Source organism: Salmo salar, chromosome 02 (assembly GCF_965601325.2).
Source record: "Salmo salar chromosome 02, fSalSal1, whole genome shotgun sequence".
Taxonomy (NCBI): Eukaryota; Metazoa; Chordata; class Actinopteri; order Salmoniformes; family Salmonidae; genus Salmo; species Salmo salar.
Genome location: NC_138292.1, coordinates 62,454,219 through 62,478,453, shown reverse-complemented (window position 1 = coordinate 62,478,453; position 24,235 = coordinate 62,454,219). Strand labels below are relative to the sequence as shown.

Here is a 24,235-nt window from a genome sequence, read left to right as displayed (position 1 = left end):
GAACCTGATGGTCACTCTGACAGAGCTCTAGAGTTCCTCTGTGGAGATGGGAGAACCTTTCAGAAGGACAACCATCTCTGCATCATTCCACCAATCAGGCCTTTATGATAGAGAGGCCAGACGGAAGCCACTCCTCAGTAAAAGGCACATGACAGCCCGCTTGGAGTTTGCCAAAAGGCACCTAAAGACTCTCAGAACATGAGAAACAAGATTCTCTGGTCTGATGAAACCAAGATTGAACTCTTTGACCTGAATGCCAAGCATCACGTCTGGAGGAAACCTGGCACCATCCCTACGGTGAAGCACGTTGGTGGCAGCATCATGCTGTGGGGATGTTTTTCAGCGGCAGGGACTGGGAGACTAGTCAGGATCGAGGGAAAGATGAACGGAGCAAAGTACAGAGAAATCCTTGATGAAAACCTGCTCCAGAGCGCGCAGGACCTCAGACTGGGGTGAAGGTTGACTTTCCAACAGGACAATGACCCTAAGCACACAGCCAAGACAACACAATAGTGGCTTCGGGACAAGTCTCTGAATGTCCTTGAGTGGCCCAGCCAGAGCCCGGACTTGAACCCTGTTGAACATCTCTGGAGAGACCTAAAATAGCTGTGCAGCAACGCTCCCCATCCAACCTGACAGAGAATGGGAGAACTTCAGAGAATGGGAGAAACTCCCCAAATACAGGTATGCCAAGCTTGTAGATTCATACCCAAGAAGACTCGAGGCTGTAATCGCTGCCAAAGGTGCTTCAACAAAGTACTGAGTAAACGGTCTGAATAATTATGTTAATGTGATATTTCCATTTTTTTTTTTTATAGAAATTTGCACACATACACACAAAAAACTTTTTGCTTTGTCAATACGGGGTATTGTTTGTAGATTGATGGGGAAAAATCAATTGAATCCATTTTAAAATTAGGCTGGACCGTAACAAAATGTGGGAAAAGTCAAGGGGTCTGAATACTTTCTGAATCCACTGTATGTTGCCATGTGAGTTGTGCAGAGTTGGTAGAATCTAATTCAACAGGATTTACAGCTGTAATTGCTGTCAAAGGTGTTTCCACCAAGTATTAACTCTGGGGTTTGAAGGCATACGCAATCAATTCAATTTAAATTTTTTTTTTTATTAATTTAGAAAATGTTCTACACTTTTTCTTTCACTTTTGAAAATGTGGATCAGGATGTGTCGATTAGTGGGACAAACATCGACTTCAATCCCTTTTAAGATGTACTTTAAAGGCAGAACAAATGTGACAGCTGTGCAAGGGGTGAGTAGACTTTCACTAGGCACTGTACAAATACAAATGCACTGTATGGATTGAAATTTGTTGAACACATTGCTCTCAACCCATCGAGTTCTTTACTGACTTCTGTCAAGAATTGTACACTCTATTTCAGTAAAACTCTCATTTGAATCTAAAGTTTACAGTGTTGTTTATTGTGAGAGGATGGTTCCACTCCCGTCTCCCCTTCATCCATATCTGTTTATACTCTCCTGTAATTGTAATTCCATTACATCAAATAAAACTAATCTAATGAAAATCCAATGAAAACTAAGGATTGCTGTCATAATTTCTACCCAGGTCTCCTCTGACAGTTTACATTATCAAAACTCAATGAATATGAATATAGACAATATAAACTATACAGGACGCAGCCGGTTAACTCTCCCAAGCCCTTCAACGCTATAGTTTACTGCATTACTGAACTGAGAGATGTATATGAGGGACAAAACTAATTCAAGTGAAGTATGCTGCTGGTATAGAGGAATCCATGGTAGTATGAACGCAGGTGGGACGTGTAGCAGTCTTTCCATAGAAACATGTTAGCCTATGCTCTTATGAGGGCAATTCCGCCACTTTTCATATTCACCATCTCCAGCACCATGCCAGTGTCTATATACTTTATGTGAAAAACTGCACGTTTCTATGATCTGTGGTTAAAAAGAGAGGAAAGGTCCTAAAAAATGTTTTTCTGTGGATTAAAAGTTTGTAAAAAACAGTGATTTTCAAAACCTGCAACGAGTTTCTTGCTTACTGGAGGGTATTTTGTTGCTCCGCATGGCACCATGAATCTCATAGTGTTAGACAATCACTGGTTTAAATGTTTTAACCTTTGATGATGTCATCGCGTATAACTTTTTTACTTTCTCTTTTTTTCCCGTCAAAACGTAGAACTGCACCATTTTCACATAATGCTGACACTGGTATTGTGCTGGAGGTAATGAAAATGAGGTTGAAAAGTGGTGGAATTGCCCTTTAAAGCTACAATCTGCCATTTCAACATCTTGACCATTGACTGACCATTGAACAGAAGCAAATATTGCAGAATGTACTAAGAAGGATTCAGGTCAAGAGTAGTAGGGTTATGTCTTGCACCCATTGACACTGAAACTCCCTCCACAGAAAACAACAGCGACTATATGCTTTGATTTAGATAGACATTATTAAAAAGTCACAACCTTCATCAATAGTAATCCTTTAGTAGTTATAGAAAGGTCCTCCAGTTAAGCACCATGCCACTCTCTACCCAGCCAGTGATACTGACGTCGGTTGTGGCAGGTAGCCTAGCAGTTAAGGGCGTTGGGCCAGTAACCGAAAGGGCGCTGGTTTAAATCCCTGAGCAGACTAGATGAAATATCTGGTTTTGTGTGCGGCGTGCGGCGCGAGGCCCCTCCACAATCACGTTGGGGTGGGTGGCGGGGCTGGTGAGCCCCTTTCCCGAAATCTCCAACCAAACATATGTGCCGTTTCATGGATTTTCATTGTTTTTGGGGTGGAAAAGTGTGCATTCCGCGATTAGAAACGCTTGTGTCTGGGCTGTACCAACCATGTTTATAGCCCCCCCCCCCCAATCACTCTGAGTTGGTTGAGCAGACCTGGGTTCAAATACTATTTGAAATTCTTTCAAATACTTTAGCTGTACTTGATTGAGCTTGCCTGCTGCGATAGAACCAATTAGAAAGTCCCAAAAGTGCCAACCCCGACCATATGGCGCTCTAGGCAGGCTAAAGCAAATGCTTAAAGTATTTGAAAGATTTCAAATAGTATTTGAACCCAGGACTGGGCTCCAGCCAGTTGGCTGGGTCAGTAACAACCTGGGGGAACCAACTGTTAGTGTTGGATTGGGCTGTAATGATACTGGTGTAGTGGGAGGATCCCTGTGGTTACTCAGAGACTGGGGTGTTCCTGCACCTGTTTGGTTTATTTATCCTGTTACCACATTAACTGTGAGAGTATTGCAAGCTGTTTTGGTGTATTGACTGTTGACTTCAATGTTGATATGTTCTATGCATTTCAAGGTTTGGTTCCCATTGAATGTATTGGGGTAATATGCTAAAATATATACAGCCTATGTAGTTGACTTGTCATGCAGTGCAACTCTTAATCACATGTATGGTCCCAAATGAATATGATTCCACAGCACAGTGTGGCATAGCCACCTCTTCTAGGAGTTTGATATAGAAGGCTCAATGCTTTCCACAAGAATTGTCTAATGCCAATGTGCAAATTACCCTGGTAATGACATATGATTTATTTATTAACTGTGAGACATATCTGAGCCTCTATCTTGAGCTGATGTTATTTGAGATAACATGTCTATTGGGGGTAGGCTGTAGGCCATCCTTGGGGCCTCACAAAGTGGCTACAATGTGGATAGTTCAGACCAGCTGTCTAACCAGTGTCTAATCCATGGTGATTGCTGTGTGTCCCCAGTTGTGGGGGTCCATCATGCATCAGCATAGCGTTGAAAGATTGATTCTTTGTACACCCCATAATGTTTATGAGGTTATGTTGTTTACAAACTAAGTCCTACTGCCCGTGGAGACCATGCATATGTTATTCAGAAAACGAAGGGTCTCTACTTGAGTGGTGGCTATTTATACAGTTCCCAAAAATATTTTTGTGATTTTACTTGATCGCAGGACTACTGGTTGCAATAAAAGCAGTTGACATTTGAACGACATGTTGGGTGAGTTGCCAGAGAATGTCTCTTTCTCAATGCAGTCTGGTAATAGCTAGCCAGATACAGTTCCCTTGCTGAGGGAGAGCTGAGAAGTAGGCATGTTGACGACCTTGGCAAGGGGGGGACAGAGTATGACGACAAACCGCCGCAAATATCTATCTTTAATAAAACAGGCGCTGAATCATAGCAGTAGTCCAGCCCTTTGAACAAAATCTGCGTTGGCTCATAGTGGCGGATTGCAACATGCAATAGACATGTCCATCACAATCAAGTGTGACAGGCGGCTAAATGACAAGAGTTATGAAGGCTTGGCTCTTCACAAGTATTGGCCCTACTTCGAGAATATCATATCATTACCATAAACGAAAGCGTTCTGTGTTTTATTCGTGTTTTCCATGTAATCGCATACACAGAAGTCTTATTTTGGTAATGAAGCATTAAACGAAAAGCTGTTCCCAGGTGTTGACACTTTTTTTTAATTAACTTATGCCAAAAAAATGTGCGTTGTTTCTTTGTTATTCTTGATTGGATGTAACAAAAAGTTGGCAAAAAAAAGGAGGAGAACGCAGTATGAAATGTGTGAATTGGGAGTGTTATGCATTTATTATTCGTTGCAGACCAAAACTGAGTCCACATATCTGTGGTCTATTTAGCTAGTATTTTGTCTGTGAGGAATGTAACCTTTGATGGTGCAAATTCGATAATAATACATCGAATGTGTACATCACTATTCCTATAATAATTACTACTTACTGGAGCTACTGGTACTATGTTTAATTACCTATTAGCCTAATGTTGTTAAAGACAACTATTATGTTGAATGTATCCTACTCGTATTACTCTGGTGTTAAACCCATATAGGAAGGACATTAGCTGCCAATTGATTGCTACACAATTACGGATTTGAGTATTTTAACTTTCAAAAATCTTTGTCAAATATTTTGCTGTCATGTTTGACGTGGTGTTTTCCAACTAAATCCTGAGAAATGGGGCGTGTTTCATACAAAATGGGGCATGTAAAAGATCTAACATCGACTCTGAAATCAGATATTACCCCCGACAAGCAAATATAAATTCTGGAATAAAACTGTCTTGAGTTTAGGCTGTGGGGTAGCAAGAACTTCCAAATGTGATTAAGTTACCATGAACGCAGTTTAACCATGCATGCAGAAACCATTTTTGAAGTTGACAGAACGATAATACAGAAAATCCCTTTGTAGCCTACATTTCATAACCAGTGTAGCCGAAACGTTAATCACAATAGATTTAGTTCAGAGACAATATTTCGTTCCAAATGTTTCGTTCTGAACCAAATATTTAGAATATATAGCTAAAACTCTGAATTGCACGTGGCATCATTCTTCACTTCCATAATGCCATAATTTTAACTTTTTCGTTTCAATGTTTTTTTAAATCCTTTGCTTAGGGCCACATGAATTATTTTGCATTCCGCTGCAAATTACATTTGTAGCTTATTTGAGGCGTGAGGTAAAATATTGGTGATATCAAACCCGGAATACAGTATAATAAATAGACTTCAACCCGACGTTTTTCAAAACAACAATATTTATCACCAGTCTGTTTTTGCTCTGGGTCTTTGACATAATAATACACTATGGTTGTTGATGGAGTGGGAGACATCCCTTATGCACCAGAATCAAAACTCTCTCTCTCTCTCTCTCTCTCTCTCTCTCTCTCTCTCTCTCTCTCTGACATATTATCATTATGTTGATATTTTATTTCCCCTGGCGTTACATCAGAGCGTGCAGAACGAGCCATCAAAGTGTTTAGTGACGCCTCCTCTTTTTGATGTATCAGTCTTCAGAAACATAACAGTATGTATCAGTTATATCTGGAACATTGCAGACCACAAGTCTGTCAGGATTGAAATATTGAAGAACTATGTGGACTTTATTATAACGTATATGTAGCCTAGCTTACTATGCAGTTGCGCAGGTAGCTTATGCTATTGTTATTGTACAGTAACATAATTCACAAATTGATAATAACGTTGTAATATTATGCATAACTATTATAATAGGCCTTAAATAATATGACTTATAATACGAATACTAATACTAACTTTACAATAATATTAATAGTAATTTAAAGGTATTCTAATCTCATTTATTGCATTCATGTTGAGTTATCATATTATTCCACAACGTCCCACATATTATACGGAAATAGTTTGATATTCAGACTGAAAAATAAACTAAGAGCTGATAATAAAACAATGAAATGCAGAAGTAGGCTACGTCACCGAAATATATTATGTATCGTTCGTTCCTGTATGCAGATGGACCCGTCGGCTGTCTTTCAGAACGGAAGCAAAATAAAGCATCAAGCCACCGCTAGCTCGAGGACCGGGAGGACCCGGAGAGAGATTTGATTCGAGATGAAATATCTAGCTGATGATGTAAAAGGTCCCTTTCGCGTGAGTTATGACCCGGATTTGGCTAGGCTGAGAGGGATGTATGCTGCTCCTCTCTCCCCCTCTCCTCCACTCTCCTCCTCTCCCCCTCTCCTCTTCTCCTCACCTCACTCCCCAACCCTGAAGGAGTGTATCATCAGTCCTGATATATTGCCTAGATCCATATTGCCTTCAGAAAATAAAGGCTCATCCAAAACCATCGCTTTTGGTGGAGGAAAATGCACTTTCTGTACTAACTAGTAATCACTTCTCAATCCACTGCATAGCATAATTTGACCAATTTCAGAATCATTGAAATAATTTCCAATATTCACATTGGAAACGTTCAAAGTATCTATCTTCAAAAAAATCACACATACTTTATTACTGTAATACTATACTTAAATACGCAATGCGATTTAATCCCCCATTGACTGCACACTCTCTCTTGCTCATTTACCGTAAGGCCTATTCTGGTATCTCACCCCACGACTAATTTAGACCCAAAGATGATAAGAGCGCAACCCGTTATAATTCCAACCGGCTCCTCCTCCTTCAAACCATGCCTTGTAATTATTGGGAGCATCCCACTCGCAAAAGCCCTGCACTGGACTGCAACATAGTCAGAGAGTGAAAGGGAGAGGGCGAAAGTGCCAGTGGGGACATAATTGATTACGTCCTAATCAATATTAACTTGTTAGTCAGTTGTTGCTGCAACTTCTTTGGACCTCGCCATTTTCAGGGAGGCACAGTTCTCCTTCGGATTGTCTGTACGTATTTTTGAGGAATAATACTTTCAAGAAGATATCCCGGTTTGGAATTAGGAGGGCTTTTTTTATGTTTCTTTTTGCAAGAAAGTTTGCAGCCATGGCGTGCATTTGGTGACTGTAATGTGACTGTTTCTTCGATAGGGTTCGATATTATTTGATATCTGTGTTTGTTGTTTTCCTTGTTAGCGATTCAAAAACATTTTTAAAGTTAGCTTGCGTAACAACTAACGCACTAATAATGACATCCAAAGAAGTCGCCAAATGTGATGCGGTCGAGAATAGGAGGCGTAGTCCGTTGGACCATCTTCCTCCGCCTGCAAACTCGAATAAGCCACTGACACCTTTCAGTATCCAAGACATTCTCAACAAACCCTCCGTGAAACGAAGTTACACCATTTGTGGGACAGCACACCTGATTTCATCGGCTGAGAAGCACCGTTCGTCCAGCATCTCTGCTCTGTCCAACCGGGCACTGCTCACACAAACCTCACCACTCTGCGCCCTGGAAGAACTAGCTAGCAAAACCTTCAAGGGGCTCGAAGTTAGCGTGCTACAAGCAGCTGAAGGTAAATATGATGGTATTTATGGACTTATAATCATTATATCGATATTACTTTCATAACATTGCAATGCACATTTTATTATTTTTCATTTGATCTGTGAAAATATAATGAAGTAATATTGTATCTAAAAATAGGCATTGAACATTAGGTTTTAAACAAGATTGTTTGCCAGAAAATGTTACATTGTATCTCTTCTGTGAGTAATTTGGAAAGGTGAAAAAGAGGCTATTCATGAATTTACCAGCTGGAATTGTGCAATTGTTCTCTTTATGATGAATGCATAACATTACGTCTACGTTTATATTTGGTATATAGGCCAATATAACTTATTTTAAAAATGATCATTGATTTGGGGTCAAATATCTCAAAAATATGTTTAAAATGTTTAAATACAGAGTTCAACGCCCTGCAGAGCCAATGCCTTAGCAGCATGAGAATGACACCAACATATCACTGACTTAACATTTTATCTTTGTTTGGGCAGGGAGAGACGGAATGACTCTCTTTGGGCAAAGAAACACCCCGAAGAAACGAAGGAAGTCCAGGACTGCCTTCACCAACCACCAAATCTACGAATTAGAGAAAAGATTCCTGTATCAGAAATATTTGTCTCCCGCTGACCGAGACCAAATCGCCCAACAATTGGGTCTAACGAACGCCCAAGTCATCACGTGGTTCCAGAACAGGAGAGCCAAACTAAAGCGAGATCTGGAGGAGATGAAGGCCGACGTGGAGTCGGCCAAAACTATAGGTGACGGTATTGTACCTCTGGAGAAACTCGCCAAGCTCGCTGACCTCGAGAAATGCGCCAACGGAACGCTCGGACATCACCCACGAGCCGATTCTCCCGCGCAGAGTGGCGGACAAGAGTACTCGCTCGCTCGCAGGCTGCGGATGTCCCCCCTGTCGCCATTTTCAGACCACACAACAAGTAAAGAATGCTCAGAGGACGACGAAGACCTAGAAATTGATGTGGATGACTGATTGCGCAGTGGGATAATGAAATACAAAAATGACGACAAAAAGCAGTAACAATCCTTACTACGATTGTAACTTTCCCCTGCTGACATTCGTACATCATCTCAGAACATTTACTAGTCTGTTGTGAATTTTGTATCGGCACACAGATATTCACAGTAAGCATGAACAGTACAACAAATAGCCTATGCAGTGCTATATTCAATTGTATTCATCAGCAGTCGGACAGTTTCCTCTTGTCTTCAAATGTCAATGAAAGCAATATAGGTTTCGTAATCAGAACTAAAGATAATGCTATTATTTTGAAACATGTAATTGTCTACCAGACACACACACCTCTTTGAGTTATTTCTCTCTCTCTCTCTCTCACACACACACTCACACACGTATTTTAGTTATCTCTCTCTTTCTCACACACACACACACACACACACACACACACACACACACACACACACACACACGCACACATTGATCCTTGTTCATATTTATGTAACACTATGTCATATGCTTAAAGTATGTCAGTTTTATGAAATATTTTCGATAGGTTTTGCATGTTGAAATGCATGTTTTGTTTTGTTGATCATATCTATTTATTTTTCCATTTAAATTATATCGCTTGTTTATTTTTTGAGATATCCCTTATCATACATATAGGTCTACTCGAGTTCAGACCGTTTGTACACAGCGTTTACATAATTAGCTAGTCATAATTACACCAACCATAATCATTATGCTGCATTGCATGATACGAAAGGCAAATTCAAAGGATCAAAAACCAAGTTATGCGTTTTATAGAGAAATGATCAAACAAAGGTTATAAAAATACAAAATACTGCGCTGATATTTCGACATGGAGCTACAGTTACTGGACCGTAGGAATATATTCATTTGTTTGGATACAATAGAGTACTCTATGGTTGAATAGATTTGTTATGTTTTGTACACCTGTAAGTGCCTTTCTAAAATCAGGACAGTATTTGAAAACCAATGCACATTCTGTAATGTATATACTATGGAAATAAAATGGCTTTTCTCAAAACGCTGTTTATGTCATTATTATACTGATAGATTATAATTTCGATATTTAGTCCTAGAAAAAATGGTGACTATATGCAGAATCAAGGGGGAGGACTGAAATCCTTTATGAAGCTAATTCAATGCAGGCCTATATTATGGACGTTTAGAGTAGCCTATTTAGCAACCATGATCCCTTATAATACTTCAATATTTTTTGTTCCATTGTATCCCATTTGTGAGGATACTCGAAACATTTTGTGGCTCAGCCATCTCACTCTCTTTCAAACTGCTAAATGCGTGTCTTGGCTTCTTGACCCGGCAACGTGTTTCCCCATTCGGGACGAAATTTATGTGAGAATCGCAAATCTGGTGCTGGGGGAGAAAAGAGGGTCTGGGATGCCACAAAAACACAAAGTTTTGGGCCAGTTTTCCTGAGCCTTTATGGGTGTTTTTTTGTTCTGCGGGGCTGCGGGACGAGGCCATAATTTTGAGCGTAAAGCATGAAAACTGGGGACAAATGAGATGCCTTCCCCGATGTGACAAGTCACAATGGAGCCCGCCCGGTCTCCCGCAGGCAGCAATGCTGAGACAAGTGTGTCCCACCGCACAAAAAGGACTCAAACGTTTGGAGGCCATATGGTTTTTGAATTTTCCTCACAATTTCAGACAATTTGATGGATTGACTTAACCCTCCTTTTAAACTGTTTAACTCCCCGCGAACAAAGGCCGTAATGCATACACAGGCCCTTCTCTTCACGAGGGCATCTGCGACCATTAATGTCTAGCCTCTTTTCTTTGCCTTTTTAGCCTGGCATTTGGAACAAGTCAATGAATTACAATGAAAATGGCTCTTTTTTTGTCCAGCCACTTGTCTTTCTTCCCTTTTTAGGCCCTGAAATAATATGTTTGACTTTTGTCCAGGAACGTTTTTCTAAACAACAAAATGTGGCACATTTTGTGTGAAAGTGTTTTTCATGTTAAGTAGCCCGAGTCATAAAGAGTTTAGAGTGTGACAGTTATGCCAAAGTCTAGTTAAAAGGAGTCTTTCGTTGCTTTTCTTCTCATGTCTTTTTCTTCTTCTCTCTTTATTTCTTTTGTCTTTGCGGAGTTTAATGAAGCTGAAAACATGGTGATGTGAGAAAAAGTCATAAAGAAAAGCTTTCTTTTTGATCTAGAAGAGCCTTGTTTCACCCTCCGTCTTTTTAAGAAGGGGATTGATGCTGCTAAAGAGGGCTTTTCTTTTCAATACTTTTTGGAAGCTGTTTGCATGAGTTTTATCATCCAACTCTATTATAGCCTATAACGTGTGATCTATACAATTTGTAGGTCTATAGCTTCTCATCTTTACTAAAATAAATGGCCAAAAAGGCTAATGCTAATAAAAATAATAATAATGATTTCTATATTTGTTATTTTTCAATTAGCCTTTTTATAATTATATTTGCCTTATTAACATTGAACACCTACCTGTGTCTGGACTTTGATCTGAATTTCAAATTAAGCTTCCCTAAAAAAAATTAATAAAAATAATCATAAATCGTTACAATATTCAATAACATTGTTATTACAATGGGAACACGTAAGCTACTTATATAAAGTAAATTATTGACTGAAATAATTTTGGAGGAACTCTCAACACAACCAACAAAAAGGGTGGATTCTTATGGGCTTACACTGACGGTTTGACAAGAATTGAATAATACGCAGCAGACTATTCTCAAAGCCTTAATTAATTAGCTGGACGACCACATACAATTTTATTCCGATGACAATGTTAGGCTACTGTAGGATTCTCCAATAATATTTGGATATGGGTAGGCTATATGACCACACGAACACACACAAAGGCTAAGGCTACCCACACAAACAACGGCGCGAGCATTGATGGGCTACTTGACTTGACTACGCGCGTGGTCGCCAAATAAACCCCCTGCGGTTTTGATGAAAAAAAAAAAAAAACGTGCTCGAATTCTCCCCACCTCCTTATATCACTCACGCCTATTCTGAATAAAGCATATTTATGGTCGGGGAGAGAGGAGAGTGTTAAGGCAGGCTAAGTTTATGGATTTCACTTGCTTATTTTATGAGCGGTTGTCAAGGCGATAACTAATACGACAGTCAGTGGGACCAGTTCTTGGTAATTAATCCGTTGGTCTTAAGTGTATTTCAGTTCAAGATGGAAAAAAATCACTAATTCAATCGTCCGGAAAATTGAAGTTTGATGCATGAGTCCCTGCTGAAACAATGGGGCTGGCCACCAAACTCTCTCTCTTTTCATCTATTTTTCCTCCCCTTCTGTGGTCCCTTAATTTATCTGTCTATTTCTTTTTTCCTCATTGTGCAAACATTTATTACAAGAAAAGCAGGAATAACTTATCTCTGAAGCTCATGATAACTGTAGCCTAATAATAATAAATATATGTTAGCAAAGTTCTCAATCTAAACTGATATCAACCCAATGTTCCAATTTGTATAGGCCAATTTATATCAAACTAGCAAATTGTCATAGCCACAGGTACAAGCAATCTTTTTAGCCTTTTATATTTTATCTGGAGATATAATGCACATTATCTACACATGTTTTATGTGTCTATTCTATGAATAACCTACATAAATCATGAGAATAACCTACATAAATAGTTAGCTGCACCAAAAGTCAAAATCGGATAAAATACTCAGGTATGGAGTTGTCAGTGAAAGTCTCTAAATAGGGCTGAATACCAAAGTTTTAATCATACCGTTCCTTGAGAAGCAGTTAATACTTCAAACTTCAATTTTACGGGCGATTGAACTAAGCATGTTCCTGACAGAATTGATGTATGTATTAATTTCCTTTAACTGTTGATTAATTAGCCCACGCTGAAGGCTCAAATGGAACTGTTTGCTTCACATTTGCATATTAATCAAATTGTAGTTGATCAATCGCACGAGGCATGTGATTTAGGAGGGGAGCATATAGGCTTGGTAAAAAATATATACCCCAACCTTGGAAATATTTTCTTTCCTCTGCTGCCGCTGAGTTGCCTGCACTGCATTAAAACCAAAGACGCAGAACGAGTTAGCTTAGCTATTTCCAGCAGACAGAAATTGCCCGTCCAGTTTTCTGACGGCACACCGCTGAGCAGACAGATCTTAATGATGTCAAAATGTCACCGATTTAAACCGGGAGCTTTACCACTACACAAAACCTAATTTCTCTATCTCTTGCTCTCTCGTTCTCTCTCTCTTGCTCTCTCAATTCAATTTCAATTTTAATTGAAGGGGCTTTATTGGCATGGTAAACATATGTTTACATTGCCAAAGCAAGTGAAATAGATAATAAACAGTATACAGTATACATTAGACTCACAAAAGTTCCAAAATAATAAAGACATTTCAAATACAGTAGGCCTATATTCTCTATGTGTGTGTGTGTGCGTGTCTTGAGGCTGTTGCTCATTCTGAGAGGTTTCATGTAAAAGTGTAATGTATGACGTTTGATGGGTTGAATTAGATTAGTAAAAAAGATACACATTTTCAAAGGCTGCCATCTTGTGGTTAAATACACTAACTCGCTCGCCAAATGCTCTCCTATATAACTTGGAAGTTTCTCTACTCCTGTAAGTATGGTGCCACTGCCACCTAGTGGTCGGATTCTATCAAGCATCTCAGAGTGGTCTTACAGTGCCTTGCAAAAGTATTCATCCCCTTGGCGTTTTTCCTATTTTGTTGCATTACAACCTGTAATTTAAATTGATTTTTCATGTAATGGACATAAACAAAATAGTCAAAATTGGTGAAGTGAAAAAAATTACTTGTTTAAAAAAATTTAAAAAGGAAAAGTGCAAATGTATTCACCGACTTTGCCATGAAGCCCCTAAATAAGATCTGGTGCAACCAATTACCTTCAGAAGTCACATAATTAGTTAAATAAATTCCACCTGTGTTCAAACTAAGTGTCACATGATCTGTCACATGATCTCAGTATATATATACACCTGTTCTGAAAGGCCCCAGAGTCTGCAACACCACTAAGGAAGAGGCACCACCAAGTAAACGGCACCATGAAGGCCAATGAGCTCTCCAAACAGGTCAGGGTCAAAGTTGTGGAGAAGTACAGATCAGGGTTGGGTTATAAAAAAATATCCGAAACTTTGAACATCCCACGGAGCACCATTAAATCCATTATTAAAAAATGGAAAGAATATGGCACCACAACAAACCTGCCAAGAGAGGGCTGCCCACCAAAACCCACGGACCAGGCAAGGAGGGCATTAATCAGAGAGGCAACAAAAAGACCAGAGATAACCCTGAAGGAGCTGCAAAGCTCCACAGCGGAGATTGTAGTATCTGTCCAGAGGACCACTTTAAGCCATACACTCCACAGAGCTGGGCTTAAAGGAAGAGTGGCCAGAAAAAAGCCATTGCTTCAAGAAAAAAATAAGCAAACACGTTTGGTGTTCGGCAAAAGGCATGTGGGAGACTCCCCAAACATATGGAAGAAGGTACTTTGGTCAGATGAGAGTAAAATTGGTCTTTTTGGCCATCGAGGAAAACGCTATGTCTGGCACAAACCCAACACCTCTCATCACTCCGAGAACACCAGCCCCACAGTGAAGCATGGTGGTGGCAGCATCATGCTGTGGGCATGTTTTTCATCAGCAGGGACTGGGAAACTGGTCAGAGTTGAAGGAATGATGGATGGCACAAAATACAGGGAAAGTCTTGAAGGAAACCTGTTTCAGTCTTCCAGAGATTTGAGAGTGGGACGGAAGTTCGACCTTCCAGCAGGACAATGACCCTAAGCATACTGCTAAAGCAACACTCAAGTGGTTTAAGGGGAAACATTTAAATGTCTTGGAATGGCCTAGTCAAAGCTCAGACCTCAATCCAATTGAGAATCTGCGGTATGACTTAAAGATTGCTGTACACCAGCTCCAACTTGAAGGAGCTGGAGCAGTTTTTCCTTGAAGAATGGGCAAAAATCCCAGTGGCTGGATGTGCCAAGCTTATAGAGACATATCCCAAAAGACTTGCAGCTGTAATTGCTGCAAAAGGTGGCTCTACAAAGTATTGACTTTGTGGGGATGAATAGTTAGTTATGCACGCTCAAGTTTTCCATTCTTTTGTCATATTTCTTGTTTGTTTTACAAGAAAATATATTTTGCATCTTCAAAGTGGTAGGCATGTTGTGTAAATCAAATGATACAACCCCCCCCAAAAAAATAAATTTAATTCCAGGTTGTAAGGCAACAAAATAGGAAAAATGCCAAGGGGGGGTGAATATTTCGCAAGCCACTGTACATATTTGGTAGCCATACAATTCAATATGTACAGGTAACTGCCAAAATAATGGAAACACTTGAGTAAATGAAGGATACAAAGTATATTGAAAGCAGGTGCTTCCTCACAGGTGTGGTTCCTGAGTTAATGAAGCATTTATCATCCCATTATGCTTAGGGTCATGCATGTGTAAAACAACAAGCTCTCACTGCAGAATTAGTTCTCCAAACTTACAATTTTGAAGATGCTCCAAATGTCAAATTCTGAAGATAAGGGTTAAGAAAAGTTCAGGCACCCTTTACAAATGGTTAAAGTTTGGTTTAGCGTTAAAACCCAAAATAAAAATAACAGTTTCCACGAGTGTGATCAAACATACAACCTTCTGATCCTAAGTCATGGGATCCACCACCCCTAGTAGCCGGTTATGAAGGCATTTCCCGTCCTCAGGACATGGATAGACGTCCAATTTTCAACGTTAACCTTGAAACGACCTGGCTGGTATAAAAATGCTGGGTAGGCCATTATTTTGGCTACCATGGCTATGCCCCCCATAGGATGACAGTTCCCCCATCCACAGGGCACGAGTGGTCACTGAATGGTTTGATGAGCATGAAAACGATGTAAACCATATGCCATGGCCGTCTCAGTCACCAGAGCCAGCCTGGTCTCATAGACTAAACCTAACATGGTAAACAGAAATCCATCAGATCTCAACCCAATTGAACACTTATGGGAGATTCTGGAGCTGCGCATGAGACTGTTTTCCACCACAATCAGCAAAATATAAAATGATGGAATTTCTCGTGGAAAGATGGTGGTGCGTTCCTCCAACAGAGTTCCAGACACTTGTAGAATCTATGCCAAGGTGCATTGAAGCTGTTCTGGCTTGTGGTGATCCAACACCCTATTAAGACACTTTATGTTGGTGTTTCCCTTATTTTGGCAGTTACCTGTATGTCTATACTGTTCACTTTCCCCTTGACAATATTGTTATCACTGTAGGCTAGAATGTAACTGTGATATCATCGTAGATCTATAACTAAAAAGTCAAGCAACCCCTGTGTTCCTGGTTTGGTTCTAGATTTAGAGATTCATAAATGAAGAGAGTCGCGGTATGACCCTCTTTTGAAATTGACTGTGGTTTCAATAAATAAAACACATTCAAACTGAAATAGCAAAAAAAGACATTTACTGAAGATAAAACAGGTGGGAGTGGGGTTAGAGTGAAAGGAGGGATGGGGAAAAAAGAAGAGAAACAGCAGCCGTGAGCATCTCGAGAGGTGATGTTCTCATCCTTCTGGATGTTTCCCACTTCATGGAAGCCACTTTAGCCTGAAAAAGGAAAGGTAGAAAATAGAGAAAAAGCTCTGAAAATAGCTATTAGCATGGGATATTAGTATCAACCTAGTTTAATGATTAACAGTATTACAGAGTATGATAGTATGAGTATTACTGACAGGCATCTTGTTCTTCCTTCTAAAAACTCTGGAGAGCTGTGAAGAATCCGGTTCTATTTTTATTCTGCTTGGTGTCAGGTGAAGACATTATGTTGTCATCAGTGTTAGAGGTAGACATCTCTGCAGACTGATCCCGGCTGGTAGCATCAATAGTAATACTCTTTCTCTTGGTTGAAGTATCACCCACATGGAAATCAGGTTGGTTGGAGGCTCTCAGGGGTTCTCAAACTTTATGGGAGTGGGGACCCCTTTTCTGATAGCAAATTCATCAGGGACCCCCTTGTAATCAGAACACAACTTTAAAAAAGCATACAAGGAGTTATACTATGACTTTGGCAGGGCATGGCCAGATGAACTAAGTCTCAAGCACCTCAGGCCCTCTTGTTATCAGAGAGAAATGTATGCCGTTTTAAAGTTTACATTACAGTGCTTTTATGTAAAAATAAAAAATAAAAAAATATATTATATATATATATATATATATATAAGTATTTAGTAGAAAAATATATAATGCTGGTGTACTGTGGATACCAATGTCCCTCCTCTGAGCCTCCCACGGCCCATGTTGCCCAGGGTTAATAACGTAATTTGTAGATGAATAATATTGCATTGTATTGTATTACACCCTCTAAACTAATTTCACAGGTCCCTTGGCCAAAATTAGTTTAATCTGTTTAGCTATGTTGCTAATATTTACTTAAAAAATGAATTATTATTTATTTATTTTTGGTCTTACCATGGACCCCCTGCAGACCCCACTTTGAGACCCCCTGCCGTAGTCAACTCATGAAATATAAGGATGAGGGGGAGGATGAAGAGAAACAGAAGCATCATTGTGGGTGCCTTCAGCAGTGAGTGTCCTCACCTTGATGTCCTACTTCTTGGAAGCCACTTTAGCCTAAAGAAAGGAAAGATAGAAAATAGAGACAACATAAATAAAAGGCATTAACACTGGATATCAGTACCAAAACAGTTGATAAGTTAATAAGCATTTTTGTCTGCAGTTTTCGGTGTGGCTATTTGTTTCAAGTGTATTTGGCGGTTCTAGCTTGTATGGCGCCCTGGGCGAAGCCCCCTTTCGGCGCCCTCCGGCAAGATGCCGCCCGTACCTAAATACGCTACTGATTTTGTATTAGTCTATAAATAAATCTCTTTGCCAAAATTCTTCATCTCTCCCATGTCTTATTCGACTCGTATTTTTGAAAATGGAAGGATAATAATTCAGCCAGAATTGTTCTGAACTGTTTATTGCTTGCCAACATTTTACTCCCTCCTCTATGTTTAATATAACACACATACATGAATTATTCATTTCGGTTGGCTATCCTGACGTGAAGTTTGTTCTATAGAAAGTATTTGACTCTGATGTGTGTCACAGAAAGTATTTGACTCTAGCCACAAAATTAAGGAAATTAGAAGACACAACACCGGCCTCAGAGAAATTACGTGCAATAGGGGATTTAGGGTCATTTCTCCTTACAGCACTCTTGAGTACTATAATAAACGTTCTTATCAGTCTACTGGTTTTGCCCACATATAACATGTACAAGAGATAAGGTTTAAGACATTAGATGAGCTGCATGTGAGGAACTGTTTGATAGTGTATTGTTTACCAGCTGCAGAGCTGCTGAATACGCTCACTTTGTTTTTTTACAGGAATCTCTACATGCCGTAGAACTACTGCAGGGGTAGAAGCCAGTCACCTCGTCCAGTCTTCCAACATGTATTTTTATGGGGACATGAGTAAACATGCCGCGTCTCGGGTGGCTGAGGCCCCTAAAGATCTTATTGGCCTCCTCCCTTGACACCAGGTGATGTAGATGTAGTGGAGGCTAAGGACTAGCTTGCAAAGCAGCCCTGTTGCGATTTCCTCTGGTCTTGGGGGCGGCAGTCTGTAAAACAGTGCTGGCTGTCAGGCATCGCTCAAGGTTTAAATTCCCCACGAGCCCTAATTTGAGAAGGGTGCAACTGCGTTCATGCAATAACTAATGGGGGCTCGAATGCGGGCTGCAGTTGCACACGATTGCCTTATGGCGCCGTTCTCAGTGATATGCGTATCAGTACGCAGACCTAACGCTCTCAAACGAAGTACTTCCGCCCAGACGTACGTCATCAATACTGGCGGTATTTTGAAAGGGAACTAGCTAGCGGTGAAGTTGACAGCTGTATCTCATCTATCTGTGGCTGTACGATATAGTGAAATATTATACGTTTTAAGAAAATAAGCCAGCTAACTATTTCAAATATGGTAGGTGGACACGTTGTTTGACAAAGTGGAAAACTGTCGATTTCCAACTGATGAATGTTTTCCTGTTTGTAACGTTAATTTGTTTTCAGTCGGATATGCTAATCTTTTTCACTGCTAACGTTTTCTAGCTAGCTGACGTTCGTTTGCTTGTTTTTTAGGTTTTGGTAGCTACCTAGGAGCTGTAATGTTTCTTCCAAGAGTAACGTTACTTCCTGCTTTTAAGTAAAAAAAAATATATATACACTTTGTCTGACATTATCACTAGAATTGATGAGGAAGCTGGCTAATTTACTAATCTAGTTAACTTAATCTGACTTTCTAGTATTTCTTCAAGGTATTTTCGTAACTCACCAAAGTAAAGATGTTGGTAGAGTGTTGACGAACATTTCTTTGTATGCGCCTGGTGTATTTTTCCCCAAAACATGATTCAAACGACTTTTGAAAATGTTCCGCCATACTCACTGGTCCACGCTATAGAGTGCAGATCCAATGCAATGCGTGGACCAGAGCTCGGTAGTTACCCACTTGTTGATAACAATATTGTGAATTCCTTGTTTTCAGAGTTCCAACGTGGTAACGTTGCAACAGGAGAACGTAAGTACGGTTGCCAAATATGAGCCTTTGTAAGATTTACTGAAATTAGTAATTTATCCATTCAACATGCATGTCCTAATAATTCTGACATTTTTTTGTCACAGGGACAGCCACTGGACACAGAGTCAGAGGTCCAGGATTCTCCAGCACCACCTGCCATTCCTTTCTACACAGAGTGCTCGGAAGCTGCACAGGCGGAACTTTTTAACGCGTGTGAAGAGCAGTTTTCCCAGCTAGAGATGGTACTGATCTGTTTACGATGACAGCTTGGTCCTGCACAGACAACTTTGGACGATGTGATGTTATTGTGTTAATGTTAAAATGTAATATTCTGTTTGTTTTTCAGCTTCAGAATGAGATCATTCTCGCAGAGCCAGACTCAGATGAAAACCCACAAGAACAGGTCAGAGATGGCCCAATTTCCCTATAGCTGAATGAAAGCATTAGTATGTGTGATGCATGTACTTTTTACATTATCTTGCCTTATCTGCTGCATATCTGTTATTTGTCCAACAGTCTGTGAATAGATTGACAGCTGTAGCAGCTGAGCTGAAGCAGTGGCAGACAAGACAGCCAGAACGTGAGTGTCTGGTTTCTACTCTGAGTATAATTCCTTTATAACTAATTGATTGTACTTATACTGTATGACTGAGACATAAGCATGATATGTACCATCAGAATGTGGTTTACTTTCTATCCATAGTGTTGTCCACAAATCCTGAGGTGTTACTCGTCGTTGGAGCAGAGGAGGTAAATTCACATGTGGATGTTGCCTTCCACAGTAGTAGTTACGGTTGGAAAATTTTCCCCAAAAAATATATTTCTATGCAATTACCTTTTAATATACAGAACCAGTCAAAAATTTGGACACCTACTCATTCAAGTGTTTCTTTATTTTTAATATTTTCTACATTGTAGAATGTGAATAAATCAAAACTGACTTTTTTTATATTTGAGATTCTTCAAAGTAGCCACCCTTTGCCTAGATGACAGCATTGCGCACACTTGCCATTTTCTCAACAAGTTTCATGAGGTAGTCACCTGGAATGCTTTTCCAACAGTCTTGAAGGAGTTCCCAAATATGTTGAGCACTTGTTGGCTGCTTTTCCTTCACTCTGCCGTCCAACTCATCCCAAACCATCTCAATTGGATTGAGGTTGGGTGATTGTGGAGATCAGGTCTTCCTTTTTGCTAGCACAGACTGGAATATGTTCCGGGATTCTTCCGGTGGTATTGAGGAGAACACCACATCAGTCACTGGCTTTATCAATAAGTGCATCGAGGACGTCGTCCCCACAGTGACTGTACGTACATACCCCAACCAGAAGCTATGAATTACAGGCAACATTCGCACTGAGCTAAAGGGTAGAGCTGCCGCTTTCAAGAAGTGGCACTCTAACCTGGAAGCTTATAAGAAATCCCTCTGCCCTCCGACAAACCATCCAACAGGCAAAGCGTCAATACAGGACTAAGATTGAGTCGTACTATACCGGTTCCGACGCCCGTCGGATGTGGCAGGGCTTGCAAACTATTAGACTACAAAAGGGAAGCACAGCCGAGAGCTTCCCAGTGACCCGAGCCTACCAGACGAGCTAAATAACTTCTATGCTTGCTTAGAGGCAAGTAACATTGAAACATGCATGAGAGCATCAGCTGTTCCGGACGACTGTGTCATCACTCTCCAAGGCCGATGTGAGTAAGACCTTTTAAACAGGTCAACATTCACAAGGCGGATTACCAGGATGTGTACTCCGAGCATGCGCTGACCAACTGGTGTCTTCACTGACATTTTCAACCTCTCCTTGTCCGAGTCTGTAATACCAAAGGTGGTCTAGGATTTTTTTCTCTGGTTGCACATGTGACATGCTGGTAAAAATTTGGTGAAACTGATTTGTTTGCCTGCATTGAAGTCCCCGGCCACTAGGAGCGCCGCTTCTGGGTGAGCATTTTCTTCTTTGCTTATGGCCTTAGAGTTGGTTGAGAGCGGTCTTAGTGCCAGCTTCGTTATGTGGTGGTAAATGAATGGCTACGAATAATATAGATGAGAACTCTCTTGGTTGATAGTGGTCTACAGCTTATCATAAGGTTCTCTACCTCAGGCGAGCAATACCTTGAGACTTCTTTAATATTAGACTTCGCACCAGCTGTTATTGACAAATAGACACACCCCCACCCCTCGTCTTACCAAACGTAGCTTCTCTGTTCTGCCGGTGCATGGAAAATCCTGCCAGCTCTATTAACTGTATCATCGTTCAGCCACGTCTCGGTGAAACATAAGATATTACAGTTTTTAATGTCCTGTTGGTAGGATAATCTTAATCGTTTGCAAAAAAGAACGGATGGCAGTGGGAGTTTAGTCGCTCACCTACGGATTCTCAGAAGGCTGCCCGATCTTCTGCCCCTTTTCCTGCGTCTTTTCTTCAAGCAAATTACAGGGATCTGGGCCTGTTCCAGTGAAGCAGTATATGCTTCTCGTCGGACTCGTTAAAGGAAAAAGTTTCTTCCAGTCCGCGGTGAGTAATTGCTTTTCTGATGTCCAGAAGTTATTTTCGGTCATAAGAGACAGGTGCAGCAACATTATGTATAAAATAAGTTATGCAAAAAAAGCACAATTGGTTGGGATAATGTAAAACCTCAGCCATGTTCTTCAAACGCATCAAGAAGGAAAGAAATTCCACAAGTTAACTTTTTAACAAGCCACACCTGTTAATTGTAATGCATTCCAGGTGACTACCTCATGAAGCTTTTTGGTAGAATGCCAAAAGTGTGCAAAGCTGTCAAGGAAAAGGGTGGCTACTTTGAAGAATCTCAAATATTAAAATATATTTTGATTTGTTTAACACTTTTTTTGGTTACCACATGATTCCACATGTGCTATTTCATAGTTTTGATGCCTTCACTATTATTCTACAATGTAGAAAATAGTCCAAATAAAGAAAAACCCTTGAATGAGTCAGTGTCCAAACTTTTGACTGGTTCTGTACACATTTCAGATATCAGCTATTTTATAGTTATACAGAGCCTTATGCTTATGAAAAGTAACCATATTCATGTTTAACAAATTTATTTACAAAAACTTTTTTCTTTCCTACTTCCACAGTTACAGAAGCTGAATTCACAACTGGAGTTGGTCCTCTCTTGCTCACAAGCCAAGAGAGACACACTGAGAGAGACTTTAAAAAGGTTTTCTTTGAATGTGATTGCTTTTTTAAATCTCCAACTCTTTGAATGTTGATGTGGAGACAGTAGATTTGACAGTATACATCTGTGTTCCTGTTTTAGTGAACAGAAGTGGTTGGAGGAAAAGAAAGAAGTGTTGAAGGCAGGCACTGAACATGTGGTCAAACAGCGACTGGAAAACGAAAGGTTATCAGAACACAGGTAAGGTACAACAACTGGGACATGTTTGTTACGGCACACTGTAAATACAATTTTTACAAGGCTAAACAAAAACAAATGTTTTTTTTTATTGAACAAGTTCAGATTGTACCTCCCTGTTTCACTATGTTTTGGAGCGTTTTCTTTGGTTTCCTGCCTATGAATATGATCCTGAATAATAGAAAATGACACACAAACCAACACATTGAAAACTATCCTGAGTTTTAATATGGAAGTATTGCTGCTGCTGTTCAGTGTGTTGCAGGACACCAAGAAGAAGATCCAGAAGATGAAGGATTACCATGATAGACTGATGGAGACCCTGGTAGACGTACTGGCGGAACACTTCCCACTTCCTACGCAGGAGACCAACGCTGACAAGAAGAAAAAGGTGGTAGTCTTAGTGATGTATTATGTGGCTCTGATGGAGGGCTTCCTCAATGGTCACATAGTTTTTTTTTTTTACAAGTTGCATCTAGCTTGATCTCAGATCTGTTTGTGTTGTGTAGCTAACTTTTATGTTTGTTGGGCAAGAGAGCACAAACAGATCTGGGACCAGCCTAGATGGTATCATTTTTGTTTCCATTTTCAGAACATTCCTCAAGAGCTGAACGAGAATCTAATTTCACTCAATGAAGTCCTGGAGGTAAGTCTCTGTTCGCATGCATTGTTTGTGTTTTATTATTCAACCCGGTGCTCTGGTTTAATTTTGTATTACTTTATTACTACATGCTTGAACCAGTAGCAGCTTTATAGTCTAGCGTTTTATGACCCTATGACTATATTTTACACTTACATTACACTCACATCTTTGTAATGTAGATCAACTTGATCACAGAACAACAAACGGCATAAAAACATCCCTACTCACCTCTTGCTCCAATTGAACAATAACATAAATAATCATCTTAAACCCTTACCTTAACCCTTATCTTCCATTGTTACAATTTGCAGCTGCTGATGAACAAGACTCTGGAGACGCCTCACGATCCCTACGTATCGATAGACGAGACGTTCTGGCCCCCGTACACAGAGATGCTGCTGCGCCACGGCATTGCACAGAGACACCCAGAGGACTGTTTCAAGATCCGCCTGGAAACCTTTTATTAACAGAAACTGGTCAGACATTTTGGTTCTAGTTTTGTCAGCGTGTATAGCAGCCTGGTCCCAGATGTTTGTGCTGTCTTGCCATCTCATTGTCATGCCATCGATCATAAGTGTTGGTTATACAGTACAAACAGATCTGGGACCAGGCTAGGTGTATGGTAATATCATGAGTATGTATTGAGATAGTGGCTTGATAGGTCACATAGTGTTATTTCCTGTATGTTTCACAATAGGTTAACCTTTTTGAATTTTTTTTATATGTTAAATATCTATGTATGTTGCTCTCTCTGGCTACTAGAACACAATTTGCATACTTTGGTGAAACCTTAAATTATGTATATATTTCCATGTATCAATATATGCCAGATTTGTTCTTAATAAAATGAAAAATCAACAAAATATAGACATTTGTCATTCACTGTAGCACTTTGTTCTAATCCGAAGAACAGAAAACATCTTGATAGCAGTCAATTTATAAC

The 24,235-nt window shown here is 40.0% G+C and overlaps 2 protein-coding genes and 1 long non-coding RNA gene across 3 annotated transcripts; 2 read left to right on the top strand and 1 right to left on the bottom strand.

Annotated features, from left to right (window-relative positions):
- The first annotated feature begins 6,970 nt into the window (after positions 1-6,970).
- LOC123730437 (transcription factor LBX1-like) lies at positions 6,971-9,732 on the top strand. The gene is made up of 2 exons (XM_045707152.2): positions 6,971-7,715; positions 8,197-9,732. Exons 1-2 carry the CDS (start codon positions 7,388-7,390, stop codon positions 8,694-8,696), a joined length of 828 nt encoding a protein of 275 aa, XP_045563108.1. The 5' UTR covers positions 6,971-7,387; the 3' UTR covers positions 8,697-9,732.
- A 6,412-nt stretch (positions 9,733-16,144) lies between these two features.
- Positions 16,145-17,325, bottom strand: LOC106586560 (uncharacterized). Its single transcript, XR_014381614.1, has 2 exons — positions 17,166-17,325; positions 16,145-16,304 (listed from the first exon to the last, which is right to left on the bottom strand). It is a non-coding gene; the product is annotated as an uncharacterized LOC106586560 (long non-coding RNA).
- Positions 17,326-18,519: 1,194 nt separating this feature from the next.
- On the top strand, positions 18,520-24,155 carry LOC106586549 (centromere protein K). Its single transcript, XM_014173986.3, has 11 exons — positions 18,520-18,677; positions 19,239-19,271; positions 19,376-19,513; positions 19,618-19,674; positions 19,788-19,851; positions 19,975-20,021; positions 22,372-22,454; positions 22,554-22,652; positions 22,905-23,040; positions 23,242-23,295; positions 23,604-24,155. The coding sequence occupies exons 1-11, from the start codon at positions 18,675-18,677 to the stop codon at positions 23,757-23,759; spliced, it is 870 nt and encodes a 289-aa protein (XP_014029461.1). The 5' UTR covers positions 18,520-18,674; the 3' UTR covers positions 23,760-24,155.
- The last annotated feature ends 80 nt before the right edge of the window (positions 24,156-24,235 follow it).

Coding starts and splice junctions, on each gene's coding strand:
- LOC123730437 (XM_045707152.2), top strand. CDS start 7,388: ATGACATCCAAAGAAGTCGCCAAATGTGATGCGGTCGAGAATAGGAGG. Junction 7,716..8,196: donor CGTGCTACAAGCAGCTGAAG/GTAAATATGATG, acceptor TTGTTTGGGCAG/GGAGAGACGGAATGACTCTC.
- LOC106586549 (XM_014173986.3), top strand. Junction 19,514..19,617: donor AGTTTTCCCAGCTAGAGATG/GTACTGATCTGT, acceptor TTTGTTTTTCAG/CTTCAGAATGAGATCATTCT. Junction 22,653..22,904: donor GAAAGGTTATCAGAACACAG/GTAAGGTACAAC, acceptor GCTGCTGTTCAG/TGTGTTGCAGGACACCAAGA.